Source organism: Scyliorhinus torazame, chromosome 1, assembly GCF_047496885.1.
Source record: "Scyliorhinus torazame isolate Kashiwa2021f chromosome 1, sScyTor2.1, whole genome shotgun sequence".
In the NCBI taxonomy this organism is placed as follows: Eukaryota; Metazoa; Chordata; class Chondrichthyes; order Carcharhiniformes; family Scyliorhinidae; genus Scyliorhinus; species Scyliorhinus torazame.
Window position 1 is genome coordinate 395,000,575 of NC_092707.1, and position 25,270 is coordinate 395,025,844.

Genomic DNA, 25,270 nt, shown 5'->3' on the forward strand with positions numbered 1-25,270 from the left:
CCAAAATTTCCCTTAGTGTTGGGTAGGGTTACTGGGTTCTGGGGATAGGGTGGACGTGTTGGCCTTGGGTAGGGTGCTCTTTCCAAGAGCTGGAGCAGACTCGATGGGCCGAATGGCCTCCTTCTGCACTGTAAATTCTCTGAATTCTATCAAGTCCTAGAAAGAAGAAACAGGATAAACTACTGCCACCGTTCATACAAAAAGGTTTCTATTGTTAAGGAAGTTGCAGCATGAAAATGACATTGCAGACTTGTTGCTTTAAAAGGTAACTTATGGCATTTAATTAAGTTGACGTCAGCCGGTGGCAGAGTAGACTGGCTTATTTTGGGCCAATGCGGAGTTACACAATACCAGGGAGACCACAACCCTTCAGGCGAGGTGGACCTACTGAACTCTTTCTTCTCTCTACTGCGGCAACACAACACCGTATTCAATCAGCTTGTTACGTGAATGCTTCAAGAACACTGGCTACCAGTATTTTACACAACGGGAATATGAATTCAGCAGGTAAAATATACTATAAAACTATACAGCGGGTTTTCACTCGTGAATCAAAGTAACTGACCGTAAATAATTCACAGAATGGAACATTAGCCACAAATAAGGTCTATCCTTTCAAAAAGTTCACTTTGCAAAACCCCTTACTTACCTTCCATTAGTTTGGTGAATGGTTCAGGACACGTAGACGGAATAGGAAGGGTTAACTTGTTGACAGCTACTCCATAAGCTACTGCAAGGCCATCAATCCCACGATAAGGGACTTCTCCAGTCAGTAACTCCCAAAGCAACACACCATAGCTGCAACCAGAAGAGGTGACACCAAACCTATTAAACACTGACAGGAGGTATATAGGAACAGGAGGAGCCCATTTCTTCATTCCATCAAATCATGGCTAAACTGTACCTCAACTTCATTTATCCACCTTTACAATATCCCTTACCGAACAAAAAAAATCTACCAATCTTCATCTTGATACACAGCCTTTTGGGGGAAAACTCTGGATTTTGTGTGAAGAAGCGCATCCTGAATTCATCCCTGAACAGCTCTCATTTTAAACCATATGTCCCCTTGCTCTGGGATTTCCATGGGGAAACTGTCTTTCCATGTACCTTGGGTAAGGCAGCAAAGTGGAGTTAAGGCCACAATCAAATCAGTCGATCTTATTGTATAGCGGAGCAGGCTCGATGGACCTACTGTTGCTCCTATATATGATTTTCTATTAATTTTGTTTTTATTATTTATGATAGATCAAAGCTGCATACTGGCTCAAATTAATTTTATGTTCACAACAATAGCGTAAAGTTCTCTGTAATTGCAGCATCTCCCAAACCCGCGACCTCAACCACCTAGAAGGACGAGGGTAGCAGACCACCTCTCAGTTCCCCTCCTGGCTCAGAAATATATCGCCGTTCTTCGCTGCCACTGGATCAGAATTCCGGATCTTCCTCCCTCACCAGCACCGTGGGTGTACCCGGGTAGTACGGACTGCAGCGGTTCAAGGTAGCTCAGCACCACCTTCTCAAAGGCAATTCGGGATGGACAGTAAAATGCTGGCCTCGACAAGTGTCACTCACATCCCCCGAATGCGTTTAAAAAGAATTCCAAGTATAGTGTCAGACAGTTCAAGAGCATATCTACCTCCAAACATCACTGCCTTTGGAAAACATAGATGACTTGATAACCTCTGGTGCCATCCAAGCATAGGTTCCCGCAGCACTCATCTTGGTCGTTTTGTGCCACTCCCTGGCCAAGCCAAAGTCCGTGATCTTCAGCGTCTTGTTAGCGATATCATCATTTTCAATCTTCTCAAGTAACAAAACTGGGGAGGCAAAAATATGAAGGGCAATGTAAACATCACTGTGGAAACATTTAACCTGGCTGAGAATTTGAAATCTAAAGCCTGTCGGCACACTATTCAAGGTAGCACGCTGTTTGTGAGTCTCACACAATTTTATGATTATTACCACTAAAATGGAAGAGTTTTTAGGCTAATGTGTATTCTGCAAAAGCCAAAGCCTGTACTGATCCCCATCCCAGTTCTATAAACAATTGACCTGGCCATTAGGTGTAATTAACTTAATGGATTTTCAGGACAAGTCCTTTACGGACAGTAATAAAGGAGAAAGACGTGGTTTTCCCCAAGGTGATAAGACGCCTGGGTCAGGTACAATCTTCTGGGTATTCCACCCAAGTGCTCGCCTGGGTTTAGACAATGAATGTCAACACCGTGATCATGGGCAACATCAAAGCTGTACTTAATCCTGCCCTCATCTGTTGGACACACATCTATACCTTCCAGCTGATCTCACTGGAGAGCAATCTGGAGCAGGAATCTTTTATTATGTTTGCCCTCCCTGACCTTGGCCAGAGGGGGCCAACTGTAGCGCTCCAAAAAGGAACATCTGGTCTCCACAGCTTTGCTGTATCCTGAGAGAACCGAAGAAAATTACCGCATTGAATGCAGATTTCAGAAGCCTATCTAGCCTAAGGAAGAAACGGTTTAATTCTCAATTTATAATCCCATTGCAGTATTCGCCACAATCACCAAGACTAATGTGTTTCACAACAGGATACTTCGTTGAACATCAGGTGATATTTTATGCAACAGGAACCAGTTGCAAGTCTGGCTCATACTGTCAGGATGTTAATATCAAAATGAAGTCCGACCTGAAGATGAACCAGAGGGGACCAAGACAGAACAGTCTGCATGAATTGGTAAAGATAATGCAGCCTCCAGTGCAGGCATAAATACCACAAAATATCAACCCGAATCCACAAGCACTGTGGAAAGATACACAGACTGCATTAAAAGAAAATTGCATACAAATACTTGGAAATTTAATTTAAAGGTAAACACCCATGGAAATGAACTACCAGCACTTGGGCTTGCTAAACACTTCAACTTAAAACACTGGAGCAAGATAGCAAGGCCCACGTTCCTTGGGGTTCACCTGAGGTACCACAATTCTAACAACGGAAATAAAATTCTCTAGAGTTTCAAAACTGAGGTGCCAATTGACATTCACAGAATTGGCTGCTTAAAAACATGTTCAAGGGTAAAGTGCACCTCCTCGCACTCCTGATAACGGTGCAATCTGTCAACATCAGAAACAAACAATTTAATCTCCCATTTTTAATCAATCTTCCCAGATCAACGCTGCTCTCAGCTCCCATTTATCGATGTTTGAACTGCAAACAACGGCTGTATTGTAACACTTATCTGGGGACTCAACGCCATTAAGGCGAGCTTCGAATTCTATCCCAGCAGTTTGTTGAATCAGAAAATATTTAGTTAATAGTTAGAAACCAATGCCAGTTGATCACAAGAGGATGATAGCGAATCACTGATAATTTGGGGAAATACTCCAGAAATTATCACGTGTCACCACTTATTCTTAGGGGGAACAGGGAAACACTTTTCATTTTGCTCTGGATTTTGGGAGAATGATATTAATGCAGCATCTGGACCCAATCTTCTGTATGGTACTTTAGGTTGATTTTGGAAACAGGGAGCCAGTCCTCCTTTTGCCAAAATCACTCTTCCAACTGGCCTGTCAGGCAGTGCAGGCACAAGTCAGGAGAGAGTAATTGGTCTATTTTAAAGAAAGACGTTTGCCTTGTGAAAAAGTATTGGCGCAAGGCCAGAGACATCATTGAGGCCATAGAAGTCATAGAATACCGACAGTGCAGAAGGAGGCCATTCAGCCCATCAAATCTGCACCGGCCCTTGGAAAGGGCACCCTACTTAAGCCCATGCCTCCACCCGAACCCAGTAGCACTACCTAATCTTTTGGGGCAATTTAGCACAGCCAATTCACCTAAACTGCACATCTTTGGACTGTGGGAGGATTCCGGAGGAAGCCCACGCAGACACGGGGAGAATGTGCAAACCCCACACAGTCACCCGAGGCTGGAATTGAACTCAGGTCCCTGGAGCTGTGAGGCAGCAGTGCTAACCACTGTGCCACCGTGCTGCCTATACGGCCATATTGATTTGAGACAGCAGTGCTAACCACTGCGCAATGGTGTGCCCAAACCGGCCATGTTGATTTGATTCCTAAACTCATACACAAGGAATGTGGATTTAGACACGGTAACTGAAGAGCTTCTGCTTTCTTCCCCTCTTTTGCCTTCAAGGAGTTGAGTTATTCCTGGATTATTTGGGTCAAAGTCCGCAAAATGTTAACTGACACAAGGCAAGTCACAAAAAATTCCTTTCTTCCTTAATAATCCCCACCTCCCTCTTTTCTGATTCAGATCATTGATTGGAGCTTGAACATCATTGACTGGGGAACGCTGCTCAGTATTTCCTTCACCTTGGCATCACTCTATTAAAATCCTTTGCTCAATTTCCCATGCGTGCCCAAGCTCAATTGCTTCAACTTTCAGTTTCACAAGAGAGAGAGAGAGTAAAGGCAAGAAATTTGGCTTCAAATGAATGGAAGGTCAATTTTCAAGTCAACATGGTTTGAGTCTTTGACGGCAGTGTTCTCAAGTTCAAGACTTCTGCACATTAACTCACGACAACACTTCAGTACGCTACTGTTTAGCACAGGGCTAAATCGCTGGCTTTGAAAGCAGACCAAGGCAGGCCAGCAGCATGGTTCAATTCCCGTAACAGCCTCCCCGAACAGGCGCCGGAATGTGGCGACTAGGGGCTTTTCACAGTAACTTCATTGAATCCTACTTGTGACAATAAGCGATTTTCATTTTCATTTCAAGTGCTGATCGCGTTAACACTTCAGTACACTACTGAAGTGCTGCATTGCCACAGATGCGGACTGGTTTAGCACAGGGCTAAAGAGCTGGCTTTGAAAGCAGACCAAGGCAGGACCGCAGCATGGTTCAATTCCCGTACCAGCCTCCCCAAACAGGCGCCGGAATATGGCGACTAGGGGCTTTTCACAGTAACTTCATCTGAAGCCTACTTGTGACAATAAGCGATTTTCATTTCATTTCATGCCATTGTTGAGATGAATTGCCAAACCAAGGTCCTGTTTGCATGTTGTTAAAGACTCCACAGCATTTTTCAAATATGAGCTTTCCCAGTGCACTGAACAACATTCCTCCCTCATGCATCAGAAAAATAGATTAATTATCAGGTCATTTATCGCAGCACGGTAGCATTGTGGATAGCACAATTGTTTCACAGCTCCAGGGTCCCAGGTTCGATTCCGTCTTGGGTCACTGTCTGTGCAGAGTCTGCACATCCTCCCCATGTGTGCGTGGGTTTCCTCCGGATGCTCCGGTTTCCTCCCACAGTCCAAAGTTGTGCAGGTTAGGTGGATTGGCCATGCTAAATTGCCCTTAGTGTCCAAAATTGCCCTTGGTGTTGGGTGGGGTTGCTGGGTTGTGGGGATGGGGTGGAGGTGTTGACCTTGGGTGGGGTGCTCTTTCCAGGAGCCGGTGCAGACTCGATGGGCCGAGTGGCCTCCTTCTGCACTGTAAATTCTATGATAATCTATGATGATAATACCATTTATTGGAATTGTGTATGCAAATCGGCTGCTAGCCTGCCTACTACGATGACTTTGCACATCAGAACAACTCATTGGGCGTGAATGGTTCGAGTGGCCTGAGAACTTGAAAGGTGCTTTATAAATGAATGATTTAATCTATATTGTACTTTGCACTCGAAACCTACATAATTAAAATAAAAACAGTTTAGCTAATCCTTCGTTTCATTTGTTCTTCGCTGCAGAAACTGACTTTTCTTTATCTACACAATACCAAATGTACTTTGGAAAGCAATTAATTCAGTGGCAAGTTCTTTGGGAGGTGAGAAGGCATTTTATAGATTATAATTCTGACATTGATATGGTGAAAATGAAGAACGGTACAAGCATCTGCAATACTGCCTTTCACAGACTGGGGGCAGCATAGGCACGCTGTTTGGTTTCAGTTCAATTGAAAAGATATCCAAAAGTGCTCCGAAGAACATACAACAAAGGGACAGAACACCCCTGCCGTCAAGAAGCAGAACAAGAAACTGTTGTAAATGTACATTTAGGGGGGAAAGAAGCAGAGAACTTGGGTTGCCATTTCAGTCGGATTCTTGGTCAGAACATGACAGATGCAGGAGGGCTTGCTATATTTCCAAAATTCTGCATCAGGTTCTCAGATTGTGGTACTCTGCTGTAACCCCCCACCCTCTCCCCTCAGATGTTGAGAATATCTTTGCAACAAAAATGTAATTTGGCTCACATTACAGTGACATAACTTTGGATTGTGGGTGTCCATAGTGAAACTATTGCCAATTATTTAATATCCTTAGATAGTTAAATGGTCTCTCACTAAATTGCCTCCCTGATCAATGGCACCAGTGCCTCATGCCATAAGGTGCTTAGCTCAGTTCGTATACAAACACTAACTGACTCTGCTTTTAGATTCAAGAGTCACCACAGCATCGAGGTCTGGGTGGTCCAGTTTGTTTAGATACTGACCTTGCCACCCCCTTCAGTTTAAATTCAGTCCAGAATAGTGGAAAGAAAGCTCAGATTGCAGGGACTGCACACCGTAACATGCCCGTGAGCATTCAAAACTTCAGGATGAATTTGATCTCTATTTTTTTTTACAAATTGAGTACCCAATTCTTTTTCCTTCCAATTAAGGGGCAATTTAGCGTGGCCAATCCACCTACCCTGCACATCTTTTTTGGTTTGTGGAGGGGCTACCAGACAGGGGGAGAATGTACAAATACCACATACAGCGATCCAGGGCCGGGAACGAGCCTGGGACCACGGCACCGTGTTAACCACGGCGCCGCCCCGGAATGTATTTTATTTTTAATGTGAGAAAGCCCTTTTAAAAACGTGTAGGCGGGTATATTCGAATAATTTCTGCTCTTTCCATAGTATCTTGCTAAAATAATTTTCCACCCTGGTTTTATCTCCTTTTTGGTTCAAGTTGCAGTCCTTAGCTTTTCAAGATAATGTCATTTCGGCAACATTTCAGATTAAACCAACCCAAACTCGTGGCAGTGGCTCACAATTAGTAATTTGACATTTCTCTTGATAATGGATGATAAATTCTATCAGTTCCTCTACATCAGCTCTACATTAGATTCCTCGGCATCCAAAAATCAATCCCGAGTGGGAGAGGGCCAAATGTTTGGCCAGCTGCACATTCCATAAACCCTTTTATCTTATACGCTTAAAAGGTGTTCCTCAATGGAGATGAAGTTCAGCAAAAACCTTCTGAGCTAAATGTCAAATTTATCATGTCAAAGGCATCAGCTGCTCATCATGTTACTGGCTGTCCCAAAGAGGGTTTCGCCCCATTTTCCAGAACCCTTCCCTTCTTTGCCAAACACTAAACCACTTCCTTTTTATAAAGCCATTGTGGATTCTGCCTCCGCCACTTTTTCTGGCAAAGGTTTCTACGTTCTAACAGCACTTTGCGAGAGAAAATAAATTCTCACAATCTCTCCTCTTGCTCCTTTCATGATCAGAAATTAATGCCCTCGAGACGCCCGGTGGCCGCCATGAGCTAAGTGGTCACACAAAAAGTGGCTCCTGTCAGGAAATTCATTTTTGGATCTTTATGACCTGATGAACAGGCACCAAACCTGACCCCCCCCCCCCCCCCCCGTACGTGGGTTGATGGACAGGGTGGAGCGGCAGCTGGAGGCCCAGGAGGCAACAATCCAAGAAATGGAGAAGGCAGCCATGGAGCAGGAAGAACGAATTGCCTCGCTAGAGGCTGAAATAACAATGCTAGCGCCGACCCAAACAATCCTGAAGTCCAGTTTGGATGACCAGGAGACCCGGTCTCGGCACCAGAACCTCCGGATCGTCGGGCTACCAAAGAGGACAGTGGATAAAAGCCCAGGTGGTTGTGGGCCCGAGGTTGACTGGGCCCACAGGTCGCTCCGCCAGAAGCCATGACCCCTGCGGGCGCTAACTGTCAGACTCCACAGGTACCAAGACAAGGAATGTATCAAAAGGTGGGCGAAAGCCATGCGGACCTGAGCTGGGAGGGACACATGATTCATGTCTACCAGGACATTGGGGCCGACTTGGCTAAACACCAAGAAAAATTTAACAAAGCTAAGACCACATTCTTCAAAAGCAAAGTACGATTCGGCATGCTGTACCTGGCGAAACCTTGGATCCGATGGACCATTTGTTAAAAAAAACATGCCAGAGGAGGCAAACAACTTTGTTCAAAAGAATGGACTGGGAAAGATCGAAGCCGGGGGGGACGGGGACGGGGACGGGGGGGGGACACCCATGGATGTTTTTCTATGCTGTTGTTTTCCTTTTTTTTTGTGTGCGTGCGTTTCTTGTGTCGAGTCGTGAATTTCCACATGTATTTGTTCTGGTATCTTTCCTATAAATTATGTTGGCTTCAGCTGCCTGAAAAAACAAGGGAACTAATACTGCAGTGTAAAGAGGCAATGCTACAGATTCAGCAGTAACTTCATTGCAGTGTTAATGTAAGCCTACTTGTGACAATAAAGATTATTAATTAAAACTCGATAATAGGCTTGAACAAACTTTGGCTCAGTTAGTAATGGTTAATGGTATTTGAGTTGCTCCATACGAAGAGGGTGCTTCAGACAATGGCCACACTAAGTGTATGAAGCTTTGCTGGTGGCATCCTCAAACTTGGAGGTGCTGCTGCAATAGCCCACCTGTCTGAGATGGACACAGTGGGTGGGGTTTAATCATCTGCAGTGCAGTTGCGGTGACAGCCTAGAAGGACCCAGGTTAGATTCCTAATCTGTACTGTGTCAAGGAAGCCAAAACCGGGCTCGCATTAGGGAAGGGAGAATTGGACAGAGAATCTTGGTGGAAATTCTTGTGAGGCAACAAGTAGGCTTGGGCTCAATCCTGCATTCCACAATGAAATGGCTCGGCCAGCACTAGAATAAAGCTCATTAGAGGATACCGAGTGGCCATGGGATCCAGAATGGTTATTATCATCATGTGATGCAGAAGGGGAGGCAGAACAATTGACCAAATTAACAGGAAAGTTGTTTTTTTCTTGCTTAACCAAATCAGAGAGCCGCAGAAACTTGTTGATGTTCCCGAATCTCTATAACCAACTTAAGGATAGAAATCATGAAGAAAATGAGGGAGAAAGGCATTTCTAAAGCGCCTATCACAATCTCAGGACAGCCCAAAGTGTTTCACAATTAATTAATTACTTAGGAGGTGTAAGCGCTCCTGTACGTTAGGCTTAATCCATCCACTCATGTTATTAGGCACCCCAGCTTATAAACTTTGCTTCCTCCTACAATGACACCGTCGCTGTTTTTACACAATTCTGACACTTGCAAATTTGGCTTTCCGGAGACGCTATTAATAACAATAATCCCGCTCAGCAAAAATAAAAGCTAGATAATAATCTTGAGACATCCTCACAGCCCCCAAAGCATTTCATATCCAATGTTTCTGCACACTGACCTGGAAAACTAGGACAGGTTGACCAACAGCTTCAAAAAGATAACACAGCTCCCAAAGGGCTGACAGGTTATCCAAGTCTATGGAGTTAAACTGAAAGTGGAGTAGGATGTCTGCTTGGCATTATCTAGATTTTTCTTAAAATGGGTTCTGCGTGGCACCGACAAGGCTGCATTTACTGTCCATCCCTAACATCCCACCACCATTACCAAAGTACTGAATTTTGAAATAACAGAATAGCGATGAGAATGCTGAGAACACTCTTGTTTTGAGATCTGATTTGACACGTTCAGTATCCAAATTCATTCAATACTAGAAGAGAGAAAATAGAGTAAGAGGTAAAACCAGCTATAAACACAGAAGGAATTAGTCAGAGTTTCTACAGATATTTAAAAAGAAAGAGGAAATAAAATGAACATCAGTCCTCAACAGAGGAAGTCTGGGGAATTAATAATGGAAATAAGGAAATGGTTGGTGAACTGGACACATATTTTGCATTTATCTTCACTGTGGAGGATACAAATAACATCCCAGAGAAGTGTGGATCTACAGGTGAAAGCGAGGGAGGAACCTAAAACAATCACAATTACCAGAGAAAGGGTACGGTGAAAATTATTGAAACTAAAAGATGACCAGGTCCTGATGACTCTCATCTTAGAGTATTAAAAGAAGTGGCTGCTGAGATAGTAATGCACTGACCTTAATTTTCCAAAATTCCCTAGATTCTGGAAAATCTCATCGGATTGGTAAATGACAAATGTGACTCTTCCAGTCAAGGACAACAGGAGACGGAAAGCAGGAAGCTACAGGCGGGGAGGCAGTGGCATACTGGTATTGTCACTGGACTAGTAAACCAGAGACCAGAGTAATGCTCTGGGGAACCAGGTTCAAATCCTGCCATGGCAGATGGTGACATTTGAACTAAAATAAAAATCTGGGCGCAGTGGTTAGTACTGTTGCCTCACAGCGCTGAGGACCCGGGTTCGATCCGTGTGGAGTTTGCACATTCTTCTCGTGTCTGCGTGGGTCTCACCCCCACAACCCAAAAAGATGTGCATGGTAGGTGGATTGGCAACACTAAATTGACCCTTAATTGGGGGAAAAGAAAAATTGGACACTTTAAATTTTTTTTTTAAACTCTGGAATTAAAAGTGTAATGATGACCATGAAACCATTGCCTATGGTCATACAAAAAACATCTTGTTCACTAAGTGTCCTTTAGGGAAGGAAATCTGCCATCCTTCCTGGTCTGGCCTACATGTGACTCCAGAACCACAGCAATGTGGTTGACTCTTAACTGCCCCTTCAAGGGCAATTAGGGATGGGCAATAAATGTGACATGTCCCTCCAATGAACAAATAAAGAGTTAGCTTAACAGCGGTCATAGGAAAAATGCTGAGATCTATTATTAAGGGGGTTATAGCAGGACACTTACTTCTTTGAGGGAGTAACAAGCAACATGGATAAAGGGGAACCTGTGGATGTGCTGTACTTAGATTTCCAGAAGCCAGGGCAGCACGGCGACGGAGTGGTTAGCACTGCTGCCTCACGATGCCGAGGTCCCAGGTTCGATCCTGGCCCTGGTGTGGAGTTTGCACATTCTCCCCACGTCGACTGGGTTTCACCCCCACAACCCAAAGATGTGCAGGTTAGGTGGATTGGCCATGCTAAATTGCCCCTTAATTGGAAAAAATTAATTGGGCACTCTAAATTTATTTTAAAAAAGATTTCCAGAAGACATCTGACAAAGTGCCACATCAAAGGTTACTTCACAAAATAAGAACTCAAACTGCAGGGGTAACATATTAGCATGAATAGAGGGTTATTTGCTAATAGGAAACAGTCAGCTAAATGGGTCATATTCGGGTTGGCAACATGTGATGAGTGGAATGCCAGAGCAATAAGTGCAGGGCTTCAACTATTTACAATTTATATCACTGAATTGGATGAAGGGACCAAATGGTCGCTAAATTTGCTGATGTCACAAAGATAGATAGAAAAGTAAGTTATGAAGAAGACATAAGGAGACTGTGAGGGGAAATAGATAGGTTAAGTGAGTGGACAAAAAGGCAGATGGAGTACAATGTGGGAAAGGGTGAAATTGTCCACTTTGGCAGGAAGAATGGAGAATGGCAGCACGGTAGCCTTGTGGATAGCACAATTGCTTCACAGCTCCAGGGTCCCAGGTTCGATTCCAGCTTGGGTCACTGTCTGTGCGGAGTCTGCACATCCTCCCCGTGTGTGCGTGGGTTTCCTCCGGGTACTCCGGTTTCCTCCCACAGTCCAAAGATGTGCAGGTTAGGTGGATTGGCCATGATAAATTGCCCTTAGTGTCCAAAATTGCCCTTAGTGTTGGGTGGGGTTACTGGGTTATGGGGATAGGGTGGTGGTGTTGACCTTGGGTAGGGTGCTCTTTCCAAGAGCCGGTGCAGACTCGATGGGCCGAATGGCCTCCTTCTGCACTGTAAATTCTATGAAAATACACTGCTATGAAAACGACTGCAGAATTTTGATGTAAAGGAGGATCTGGATGTCCTGTTAAATTAATCACAAAAACGTTGGGATGCAGGGGCAGCGAGTGATTAGGAAGAAAAATGAAGTGTTCTCATTTATTGCAGGCGGAATGGAATATAAAAGTAGGGATGTTCTGCGACAGTCGTATGGAAAATTAATGAGACAACCGTGTACAGTTTTGGTCTCCTTATTTAAGGAAATACATAATTGCATTAGAAGCTGTTCTGAGGAGGTTCATTCAAATGATTCCTGGAATTAGCAGTTTCAAATTCCTAGGGGTGCACATCTCCAAAAATCTGTCCTGGTCCACCCAATTCAACGCTACCACCAAGAAAGCACAACAGGGCCTATACTTCCTCAGGAAACTAAGGAAATTCAGCATGTCCACATTAACCCTTACCAACTTTTACAGATGCACGATAGAAAGCATCCTATCTGGCTGCATCACAGCCTGGTATGGCAACTGCTCGGCCCAGGACCGCAAGAAACTTCAGAGAGTCATCAACACCGCCCAGTCCATCACACGAACCTGCCTGCCAGCCATTGACTCCATTTACACCTCCTGCTGCCTGGGGAAAGCGGGCAGCACAATTAAAGACCCCTCCCACCCGGTTTACTCACTCTTCCAACTTCTTCCATCGGGCAGGAGATACAGAAGTCTGAGAACATGCACGAACAGACTCAAAAACAGCTTCTTCCCCGCTGTTACCAGACTCCTAAATGACCCTCTTATGGACTGACCTCATTAACACTACACCCCTGTATGCTTCATCTGATGCCGGTGCTTATGTAGTTACATTGTATACCTTGTGTTGCCCTATTATGTGTTTTCTTTTCTTCCCATGTACTTAATGATCTGCTGAGCTGGTCGCAGAAAAATACTTTTCACTGTACCTCGGTACACATGACAATAAACAAATCCAATCCAATGAAGGGGTTATCCTATGAGGAAAGGTGGACAGGTTGGGCCCGTATCCTTCCGAGTTTAGAAAAATGAGAGGTGAAATACTGTAACACGTGTGATCCTGGTGGGACTTGATAGGGTGGATGCTGAGAGGGTGTTTCCCTTTGTGGAAGAGATGAGAATTAGGGGACACAATTTTAAAATAAGGGATTTCCCATTTAGGTCAAGAGATTAGGAGAATTTATTTCTCTCAGAGTCATGGGTCTGTGGAAACTCTTCCCGGAAAGTGGAGGAGGCAGGACCTGATAAGACTGTATGAGACAGATTTGAAATTAGCAAGCGATTTGCTGGAATGCTACCAAGGATGAGGGGCTTCAATAATGTTAAGTATCTGGGGTTGTTCTTCGACAAGCAGAGACAGTAAGATTTGATGGAGAAGTTCAAAATCTTGGGTTTGATAGAGGGAATAAGGAAAATTTGTTTCCGGTGGCAGCAGGGGTGGACAGATTTGAGGGGTAAGAACCAAAGGTAACTGGAGGAAACATTTTACAGATTGAGTATTGTTCGTTTCATTCATAGGATGTGGGTGTCTCTGGCTGGGCCAGCATTTATTACCCATCCCTAATTACCCTTGAACAGAGTGACTTGCTTGCCCATTTCAAAGGGCAGTTAAGAATCAATCTGGAGTCACATGTAGGCCAGACCGTATTTCCTTCACTAAAGGACATTATTTAAACCAGATGGGCTTTTACGGCAATCAACAATGGTTTTGGGGCCATCATTAGACTCTTAATTCAACATTTTTAATTAATTCAAATTCCACCATCTGCCATGGTGGAATTTGAATGGAGGTCCCCACACCATTGTCCTGGGTCTCTGGATGATGCAAGGGCCCTTCCCTTATTTCCCATTTCTTCTATTTTGTGGTTATCATTTTGATCCATGGATATTTAATGGATATATACCTTTAAGGTCAGCAGAGGAAGTGAGGAACTCAAAAGTTGCAAAACGTTCCACTGTGCTATGGAGGTTTAGCTTCTGAACAGAAAAACTCAAGACTTTATGGCACCCAAGAGATCGGAGGAATTCGGTTTGATTGGTTGGCTGTTGACCAATGAATTGGCAAAAGGTCATATGCTGCCCGACAACAGGCAGTGATTGCGTCCTACCCGAGTGGGTGGTTTTCAGAGGACGCAGGGAGTGACAGTCAAATCCTATTCGCAGAGAGGAGCAGCTGAGAGTATCTGTCTGTCTCTCTCTCTCTCCAGAAATACTGCCTATATGCTGCTTTCCTGAACCTGCACAGGCGTTTTGGAGACCTGGATGAATCTACAGCAAAAATCATGACAGACTGAAAGCAAAAGCCTTCAACTGAAGGCCTAGATTGAAGAAAGTTGTACTGGAGGATATCCATCTGAAACAAGATTCTTATCCTTTTACTTTCATCATTATTTTACTCCACTTTTTCCCCTCTGTGTTGTCTGTGACTGTAATTATTGGGCAGCCATAGGCCAAAGACTTCAGGAATTTTCTAAGAATTATTTGTTCATTTCAATTGTGTCGCGACTCCGGGTCAAGTGGGTCTAGGATTGACCGTGCACTAGCTCAGGCTGTTGTAACAATGACTAGCCAATTTACAATATCACTAACCACCATCCTCCCCTTTATGACAGGGTGATGGAAACTGATTCAATCGTAACTTTCAAAAAGAGAATTTGAAACACACTTGGAAGGGGGACAAAATGTTACAGGTATGGGGAAAGAGCAGGGAAATGGGACTAATTTAGTCAATAGGCCAAATGGCCTACTCTGTGCAATATCTTTCTTTGATGCTGTCATTCTGATGTTAATCTAAGTTAAATCATCATGTGGATTGAATAATTCAATAGAGTGCATAATTCCCCCAATCCCACATCTTAATTTATTTCCAAACTATCAGCTCATTGACAAATTATGTTAAGTAAAGTCAGTAGATGCAGTTACATACTGGAGTGTCCATCTGAACTCTAACATGGTCCAAATAGCCTATTTCTGTTGTAATACTCTGTGATCTCAAATGAGCATGTGCACCAGCATACCAATGCATGAAGCAGGTAGGCATGCTCCTGAAAATGTCTTTAGGGGAAAATACAGTTTCAGAAATTTCACTATAACAGTTTATGATACATCACTTTTCATTGCTGATAAACAGTTAACACAAACGTAGGCAGCACGGTAGCATTGTGGATAGCACAATTGCGTCACAGCTCCAGGGTCCCAGGTTCAATTCCGGCTTGGGTCACTGTCTGTGCGGAGTCTGCACATCCTCCCCATGCGTGCGTGGGTTTCCTCCGGGTGCTCCGGTTTCCTCCCACAGTCCAAAGATGTGCAGGTTAGGTGGATTGGCCATGATAAATTGCCCTTAGTGTCCAAAATTGCCTTTAGCGTTGGGTGCGGTTACTGGGTTATGGGGATAGGGTGGTGTGGTGGACCTTGGGTGGGGTGCTCTTTCCAAGAGCCGGTGCAGACTCGATGGGTCGAATGGCCTCCTTCTGCACTGTAAATTCGATGTCTATGTAACATAGGGCCTCCTGGGAACTAACAGCTCATCTTAAATTGTGCTGCCCCAAATTCCTTCAAACCTTGCAAAGTGTCTGGCTCACAATCGACTCTAAATGATCGAATTAATCAACCCTGATAACCTCCAATGTCAGTGGGGGAAAAAGTCACTTTTTCTTATTAATTGCTGCCAATGTGAGACATGGGACATAAAGCACTCTGTTTGAAGTACCTATGGCATGTATACCAATTAATTCTGAACTGCAGCCATTATTGGTTTGTAGGCAAACTTAGCAGCTAACTTGCACCCAAGTCCTACAAACTACAAATCAGGTGAATGACTCAACCATTAGCTTCTGGTGGTTTTGTTTGACAAAATAATGTTTGGCCAGGACCCAAGGAACTCTCTACTCTTCTTGGACTAATAATACAGAATATTTCCCCCCTAATAGTATGGTCAAAGTTTCAGTTGAGCATCTAATCCTAAGGACTCAACTTTATGGCAATACAACACTCCCCCAGTAATGCATTAAGTCTCAGTCCAGGTTTCATGCTCAATTCCCATAATAACTTCTAGCCTCAGATTGACATGGATACTAATTTTGATATATGTGATGATGAAGCAAGCACAAATATTTAAGTACTATGCCAATATACCCCGATGTTGCAAGGATAATATGTGATCTAGTTTCATAACCTCAAATTGCTCCCACCAACATCAGGCGGCTGCTAAACGTAATAATGACCCCCTCCGGGGAGAGAACACCAGAGGTGATCGTCTCCCTGGACGCAGAAAAGGCCTTCGACAGAGTCAAAAGGAAATACCTCCTCGAGGTACTGGAACAGTTTGGGCTCGGAGCGGGGTTCACCGCCTGGGTGAGGCTCCTGTACAGCGCTCCCAAAGCGAGCGTCCGAACTAACACCACCAGCTCTGAATACTTCCAGCTGCAGAGAGGAACAAGACAGGGCTGGCCCCTGTCCCCACTCTTGTTCGAGCTAGCGATCGAACCCCTGACAATAGCCCTGCGGGACGCGAAAAGCTGGAAGGGAATCCAGAGAGGGGACAGAGAGCACTCTATGCAGATGACCTGCTCCTCTATGACTCGAAGCCACAGGAGGGACTGAAGGCAATACTGCAAATACTGAAAGAGTTTGGAACCGTCTCGGGCTACAAACCTAACATGGGCAAAAGCGAGGCTTTCCCAGTGAACCCAAACGGGGGAGGAAGAGAGCTGGAGGGGCTCCTGTTCAAAACGGCCCAGAACAAATTCTGCTACCTGGGAATCTAGATAGCCAGCGACTGGACACAGATCCACAAGTGGAACCTGACCAGCCTGGTGGAGGAAGTAAGAAGAGACCTTCAAAGGTGGAGCTCACTCCCACTCTCCCTGGCGGGGAGAGTGCAGATGATCAAGATGAACATACTGCCAAGGTTCCTCTTCCTGTTTAGATCCATTCCGATCTTCATCCCCAAGGCCTTTTTCCAAAACGTAGACAGTCTAATCATGGCGTTTGCGTGTGTGTGTGTGTGTGTGTGTGTGTGTGTGTGTATATATATGTGGGGTAGTAAGAACCAGAGAATTCCCAAACAGACACTGTAAAGAAAGAAAATCAGAGGGGGCTTGGCCGTACCAAACCTACAATTCTACCACTGGGCAGCAAAGGCAGAAAGAGTGAGGGGACAAGAACCCGACACAGATTGGGTACAAATGGAGGAGGCATCCTGTAAAGGAACGACCCTCCGGGCCCTGGCCACAGCAGCATTCCCTTCTTCCTCAACAAGATACACAACAAGCCCAGTAGTAGCAGCCACGCTAACGTGGACCCAGCTGAGACAACACTTCGGGATAGCCAAAATGTCCCCCATGGCTCCCATATGCAGCAATCACAGATTCCCCCCAGCCATGCAGGATACCACCTTCAAAAGATGGAGGCGGGACGGGGCACATTGACGGTCACGGACTTCTACGTAGGGCACAGACTGGCGACACTAGACGAACTGACGAGGAAGTGGAGGCTAGCAAAACGACAGGAAATGAGACACCTCCAAATAAAACACTTCCTCTGCAAAGAGACTGTAGGGTACCCCGGGGCCCCAGAAACCACACTACTAGAGGACCTGATAGGCACACGCAGCAAGAAGGGGGGGGGGCTCAGTGGGAAAATATACGGACAGCTACTGGACAGAGCCCGGACTCCACTGGACAAGACCAGAAAAAAAATGGGAGGACGAACTGGGGACAGAGGTAGGATGGGGACTCTGGAGCGAAGCACTGAACAGGGTGAACTCCACTTCCTCCTGCGCAAGGCTAAGCCTAATCCAGCTCAAAGTGGTGCACAGAGCGCACCTGACCAGAACCCGAATGAGCAGGTTCTTCCCGGAGGTAGAGGACAAATGTGAGCGGTGCCAGAGGGGCCCGGCCAACCACACCCACATGTTTTGGGCTTGCTCCAAGCTTGCTGGGTTCTGGACAGCCTTCTCCAAGGCAATGTCCAAGGTTGTGGGGGTGAGGGTGAAGCCATGCCCAATAGTGACAATCTTCAGGGTATCGGAGCAGCCAGAGTTACACATGGGGAAGGGGGCCAACGCCCTCGCTTTCGCTTCCCTAATCGCACGCCGGAGAATCCTGCTCGGCTGGCGATCGGCAGCACCACCCACAGCTGCAGACTGGCTCGCTGACCTCTCGGAATTTCTCCACCTGGAGAAGATTAAGTACGCCACCCGAGGGTCAGAGGAAGGCTTCCTGGATACTGGGGGGGCAGTTTGCGGTCTGTTCCAAAATCTGTTCGAGGCCAGCAACGAGGAGTAACCTAATAAGAATTTTTTTAAAACACCAAGATAGATGAGGTACCAAGAGACTGCGCAACCGGGGGAGGGGGGGAAGGTGGGGAAACCACAAGAAATGAGGGACCACAAGAGATGGGGGGGGGGCTACCCCCCTTTTTCCCCCCATTCTGTCCGGAAAATAAGAGAAAAGCACAGCCAAAGTCGGGGGGGGGGGGGGGGTGACAACAGGGAAGGGGGAGGAACACTAGACCGATCCAGAGGGCAACTAAATGCAAGTAGGGCCAGCTAAACGAAGGACAAACTAAACCTCCCTGTATAATATAGGAAATTAGCGCGGGCGAGAAAAACGTGATGTGTATATATACAACTGTTTATAAATATGGGAAGTGCCAATAAAAAGATATTTTAAAAAAATAAAATTGTCCGCCATGCTTCAGGGCCGTTAGCTGATATGAAGTATATGATCAAGCCCAAAATCAGGTGCAATGCCTGTTCATGTCAGCTTGGCTCCAGCGTGTCCCTTTTGTGGGACCATGAATTGGTTTCAATTTGAATTTGAATTGCTTTTTGAAGCAAGGAGACGGATTAGGGGCTTGCCCTGTTCACTCTGCGCATTGGCTTTGTAACTCTTAGAAAGGAATAACATTAAAAATCAATGCCAGGGCCAAGCCTGTACATAGAAAATGGTCTTCCTGGACACAACCCCTATACATTTCTCCTTATACTTCTTGGCATTTGGGGATGAGAGTTTTTTATTTTGGGTGGGGGGGGGGGGGGGGGGAAAACAGACGGCTTAAGTATAGCTGTGAGTAAATTATTTTACTCAGCCCTAAGCAACGAGAATGAGGAACAAGAAAGGCAAACCCTGAAACCATTTTTATAGAAAACTGTGTTTCTCCTCAGTACCACATATCACCATATGCGCAGGAGCAGACATATCATTTACTACTGCCTTCACTCGGGCACCTGTAATTCTTAATTTGGATATATCATTGCAAGTACACAAAAGACAAACCAATTTAGCATTGCTCAACATTGCACCACGTTTTTATTGGAGAAAAAAAAATTGATACCAGTTTTCCCCTGAAGATATCCACTCCATGCTGGGTTTCAAATCTAAATATGCTGGCAGTAACCATGCAATCAGGAAACACCCCCACCAACTACCTCCACCCCAAGCTCATGTCAGAGACCAATTAGACACCGACCACAGTGGAGCAAGTTTCAACTTGCCCCAACTGACATTCCCCTCCCCTCCCATTCCCCTGAAATCCGTCTGCCATCATTCATTATCTAGACTCACAAAGAGAATGTGACTACTCTGTTAGGAATCAATGTAATTTTCAAAAGAAGTGGAGAAAATTGTCTGGGGAGAAAAACAAAGTCCATCAGAACCAGGAACACATTAACTCATAAAAATCGATAAGTAGTTTACTGCTTGTACACAGGGGTTGCTTCCATGTTTATAGCCGGTGGCCTACACATTGCTGGCATGGAGAGTCTGTTGATGGGAGCAGTCCCATTAGCTGCTCTGCCAGAATCAACAAAGGTGAACCGAGACATTCCTGAAATTTCTTATCGCGCGTAGACCAAGCCGAAACCAAAAATAAGGCACCAAGGACGAGCCTGACGGTGAGCCAGGTTTCATTCGAACCACCATTCCAGGTTTCCGAAAGCATTTTGCTCTTCCGCTTTCTGCCAGTAAGGCACAGTGCTTCAGCAGGCAGGCAGCCAACAGGCACTGCACAAAATAAAAATCCAGGCTTGAGGGCCGGTCAGTGAAGCATTCTCGTGGCCCAAATGCCTAGCAACCTACATTCCACTCAAGCATTTTGTTTACTTTCCAGTCAAGTGGAATTCTGCTGAACCGTGATGGACACACAACTGATCTGCCAAGTAACTGTACACTTAGATCGGGACTTCAATACGAACATTTTAAAAAAAGATTTAGAGTACCCAATTCTATTTTCTTCCACTTAAGGGGCAATTTAGCGTGGCCAATCCACCTACCCTGCACATCTTTGGGTTGTGGGGGTGAGACCCACGCAGGCACGGGGAGAATGTGCAAAATCTACACAGACAGTGACCCGGGGCCGGGATCGAACCCGGGACCTCGGCTCCGTGAGGTAGCAGTGCTAACCACTCTGCCACCATGCCGCCCCCTTCAGTACGAACATTAATGGTATATTGGAATTTAAATGCTGTTTTATGTTATCTAGATGGGAGAGCAACGTTTGACAGAAACTCGTTGTTTGTTAGGGCTGGTTTAGCACAGTGGGCTAAACAGCTGGCTTGTAATGGAGAACAAGGCCAGCAGCGCGGGTTCAATTCCTGTACCGGCCCCCCTGAACAGGTGCCGGAATGTGGCGACTAGGGGCTTTTCACAGTAACTTCATTGAACTCTACATGGGACAATAAGCAATTATTATTATTGCGTATAATTCCACACGGGGAAGACTGTCAGAAGGCGCTTTGCGGGTAATGGGAGGATATCAAGCAGGAGATCGGCAAGACTCCAGGGGAAGGGACTTGCAAGTTAGAGCCAAATAAATGGGGCATGGTGGTGCTGCCTCACAGCACCAGGAACCCAGGTTTGATTCCGGCCTTGGGCAATTGTGTGGAGTTTGCACATTCTCCCATGTCTGCGTGGGTTTCCTCCAGGTGCCCTGGTTTCCTCCCACAGTCTAAAGATATGCAGGTTAGATGGATTGACCATGACAAATTGCCCCTTAGAGTGGGGTTATAGGGCAGGGGATTGGGCCTAGGTAGGTTGGTCTTTCAAAGACTTGGTGAAGACTCAATGGGCCGGATGGCCTCTTTCAGCACTGTAGGGATTCTATGGTTCTATAAAAGGGCAACCCAAGCTTTGCTGCATCTCTGACTGCAGCTCTCAGGACTTACAAAAAGGCAGGTCCAGGATGCAGTCAAATTTCTCCCCATTGCATCGTCAGCAATTGCTGTTAGCAAATGCGGTCAGCACATTGTCAATGCAAAAATAGGCCTTAATCCTGGATCATACATGGTCATCTTCTGTTGGATTTGACTATACCTATTTACAAAGCCTTAGCTAATTGCTGATGTTTGGCACCCCTCACAAATCTACACACTCCTGCAGTGTAAGCATGACAGAAGAGGTGAAGATTTGACACAACGCCACCTCCCTTGAGCTCAAGATCTCAAGCATATTGCCAAGAAAGATGGTAAACCACTGTGCATGATTGCTTGACTACTTCCTTCCAGGGGCCTCTTTGAAGCACAGGAAACAATAATACGAACAAGCAGAATAATGGCAATAGACTGATGCCAACATATGCCCTTTTCGTAAATGTGGCTGAATATTTCCTAATGTAATAACATGAAAACTGGGATATGATTCAATTTCTGTTTGTTTCACTTTGGGCTTGCTCTGAATGGGAAAAATGGAAAAATGAAATCTTATTCCCTGAAAAGTGTAAACTGATGTACTTTGGAGCATACCCAAGAGATGGGGTGAATTTCTTCAAACAAAGACCGATACAGCAAAAATGAATCAATACATCATTGTTATATACTCACACAACCTCCAGCTTATTCACGCAGAACAAGAGTGTAGTGTTATGAGATCAAAGATCTTCAAGCTGCAGAATTGAAGATTAATTAAAAAAATAGCTCCCCCAATGGCAGTGTATCCAGTAACTAGCAGAGCCGTACAAAATCAGGGAGCTGCTAGATTTGATCCTTGTGCTGTGCTGAGTTAGTTCAACTAAGGCTGCATCTGGGGCAGGCAGAGTATAATTAGCCTGATGGTGAGAGGGAGAGAAATGAATTGTAAAGTAAGCTTGCTATATTCAATTTGGCGCTTTAGTAGAACTCAGCAGAATGTTTAATGTGGTAGGTATCTGACAAAGAAACAGATAGTCATGGTGTGAGTGAGTGGGAGTGTGAGAGTGTGCGTGAGAGTATGTGTGTGAGAGAGTATGTGTGTCTGTGTGTGCGTGTGTGTCTGTGTTTGTGCCCAATACATGATGTGAATTTCGAATGCGTCAGCACATGGCTCGGCAGGTAAATTTCTCACCTCTAAGAAGGGTGGGGGTTCAAGTTTTGCTCCAGCGACTGGAGCACAAAAGTCTAGGCTGACATTACAACAACTACACTTCAAAAGTATTTTATCGGTAAAGCACTTTAAGGTCCCCTGAGCTGGTGACAGGTACATAAGTGTAAGGTGTCTTTAATAACGCATGGCAGCTTTTAGCCACTGAATTAGCATTGCAATGAAAAATCCTACTAGTAAATGTTGATCCACTCTGCAAAATATTTAATTTCAGAATGAAATTTATATAAACCAACAGCTAAAACAAGAACGCCTCGACAGGTCCTTGAAACAAATGTGCCCGACTCCGAGCACCTTTCGAAGCAGCTTGGGAGGCCAGTTGTAAAAACATCGGCTTTGCAATAAATACACCACGCCAGCATCATCCACAGCCCAAGAACAAATAAAGCCTATTGTTCACGGTCCCAGAGGCAAAGAGGAATTTTATTTAATTTTGCTCTAACCGCCTAATTTTCTCTCCTTTCCTCTCCTGCATGTGCCGACTCCTAGTGTTAGGCTTCAACGGATGCTGGCAGCTTGCCTGTTTACTGGATTCTTCGTGTGAGAGCTGAAAGGGCTTAACCCACATGTGGCGCTCGTTGGGAGGTATCAGTAGTAAACATGATCACTGAGTAATGCGAACACCCTAGCTAACTTCTCTCCCCCCGCCCCCCATCTCCTTACCCCCAGGGTGTTGAGGACAAACACATCAGGCAACTGCCATCCTGGTTTAAGACTGGTCAACTCTGCATCCTCGACTAGATATTGGACCCAGAACCTTCTGGTCAGTGAGGACCGTTGTGTGGCTGGGTAAATTTACCACAGCTATTTTGCTTTTGTAAGCATTTAAGAGTGAGGCAACAGCACTGAAAGGGAATGCAGAATCCAGGACTCAGCAATTCTAACTGGCAAGTTAAGACATTGTTGACAGTAGTAAATGCATCACAAGTCTGATAGCTGCCTGACTAAACTTGCCGTGATGAACACACGGAATGCAAGTATTTCAGGGACAAGAGCAAAACACGTCTGAAGGCATCAGGTTCAGTCTAAATAAAGGATACTTATCAAGCTGTTCATTTATTTTAGGCATGCTTAAAGACCAAAAAAAGATAATTTTTGGGGTGGAGGCAGGGGCAATATTAGGTCAAATCAATCTTTTAGCAACCTTTCTCACGCAGTTCCAATAGTGCTGACACACCTTCAGTTTTGATTATTTCACAGTTGCAGTGAGCTGTAAATTCCTCCCAAATTATCACATGTGCTGAAATCAAGCCTCATTGTATTCAAACTTGTTCTTTCGCTGGAATTCCAAACTGTCATTGCTCACCTCCCTTAAGGTGCCTTTATATTGCACTTTCCAAATAGGGGGAGAGGAGCAGCATATGATTCTCCTCCGTTCCCTTCCATTCCATTCATATTAGCTTCTGTTTTCTAACAGATGCCAAACAGTGGCAGAGAGAGCAAATCCGGCAGTAGCTCTCTATGCCAATAAAACAGTGCATCCTTTGCTGACGCCTTTTGAGTACTTGCTCAGGCAACTGACTGCTTGTGTGCCATCAGCCACATCTTTATAATGTAACAATGCCCTTTCAGTCTTTCCTTCCTCCAAACAACCGCCAGGGTAGAAAGCACAAGCTTTGTGGCATGTAATCACTGCGATCTAATTTACCCAGTCTTTCCTTTTACTCGTTTGTGTCTTGCTGCTATTCCGCTGTGTGGGCTTTGGTCTTGCAACCTTTGTTTCAGAACGCATGATGATTCAAAGTTGACTTCTGTTTGAAAGCAAATCAAAATCTCTGGTAATGCAAATTAAGCAATGGAATTTAGTGCTAAAAAGAAAATCAGAGTTAAAATTAAATTGCGCTGTGTTTGTTTTGCTTTCGTGGGATGTTGGCGTCACTAGCAAGGCGAGCAGTTGTTGCAAATCGCAAATTGCCCTTGAACTGAGACACTTACTCAGCCACATCAGAGTTAAGACTCGACCACATGTGGATCTGGAGTCACATGCAGACCAGACCAGACCAGACAAGGATGGCAGCTTTCTTTCCTTAAAATGACATTGGTGAAGCAGATGGGTTTTTATGACAATCATGTTTCATGGTCACCATTACGAAGACTAGGGGCAGGATTTTCCACAGTCCTCGCCTCGCGCGTGTTGTGGCAGCGGAGGCAGCCCATCATTGGCCGGCGGCGGGACCTTCTGGTCCAACTGCTGTCAACGTGGTTTACCGCTGTATGGGCGGACCCCCTGCCACTGGGAAACCAGCAGAATCAGATGATCCCGCCTGCAGAAATGGCTGGAAAATTCAAGCCTATATTTGTATTCCAGATTTATGAACCTTACATTCCACCAGTTGCCATGGTGGAATTTGAACTGATGTCCCAGGAGCATTAGCTGGGTCTCTGGATTTATGAATCCAGTGACATTAGCACCACACCACTGTTTCCGTCAGAATTAACCGCACGCAGGTTGTAGCTGGTAGGGTGCACTGCTGTGTAGCAGCACTGTACAGAAAACACTGCCATAGGTCTTCAAGAGTCCAAGCAAAGCTTCACAGCGCCAGGGTTCCAGGTTCAATTTCCGCTCGGGTCACTGACTGTGCGGAGTCTGCACGTTCTCCCTGTCTCTGCGTGGGTTTCCTCCGGGTGCTCTGGTTTCCTCCCACAAATCCCGAAAGACGTGCTGTTCGGTAATTTGGACATTCTGAATTCTCCCTGTGCACCCGAACAGGCGCCGGAATCTGGCAACGCGGGGATTTTCACAGTAACTTCACTGCAGCGTTAATGTAAGCCTATTTGTGACACTAACAAAGATTATTATTATTAAAAGAGCCATTTGCAACGCTCAGGCCAAACCATTTTTCCTTTGTGAGCACTGAAGATGTAGCATGTGATGTGACAATTATAGAATCAAACCATGGGGACTAGAAGTCATTCAGACCTCAGTGTGCAATATCCAGCTATTTGATAAGGATTAGCTCGATCATTTGCTCTTCAATTTCTTTAAATATTGCCAAAATAGAAACTAACTCCGAGGGAAACAAAAACT

At 45.2% G+C, this 25,270-nt stretch overlaps 1 protein-coding gene across 4 annotated transcripts in view; it reads right to left on the bottom strand.

Moving 5' to 3' along the window:
- Window positions 1–25,270, bottom strand: part of LOC140427690 (mitogen-activated protein kinase kinase kinase 21-like) — a 126,070-nt gene that overhangs the window by 40,693 nt on the left and 60,107 nt on the right. For all 4 annotated transcript variants that reach the window (XM_072513203.1, XM_072513193.1, XM_072513212.1 and 1 more), the window contains exons 2-3: window positions 1,640–1,820; window positions 650–798 (exon numbers count right to left, since the gene is read on the bottom strand). In XM_072513203.1, coding sequence (XP_072369304.1) covers window positions 650–798; window positions 1,640–1,820 — 330 coding nt within the window. The remainder of the gene's footprint in view (window positions 1–649; window positions 799–1,639; window positions 1,821–25,270) is intronic.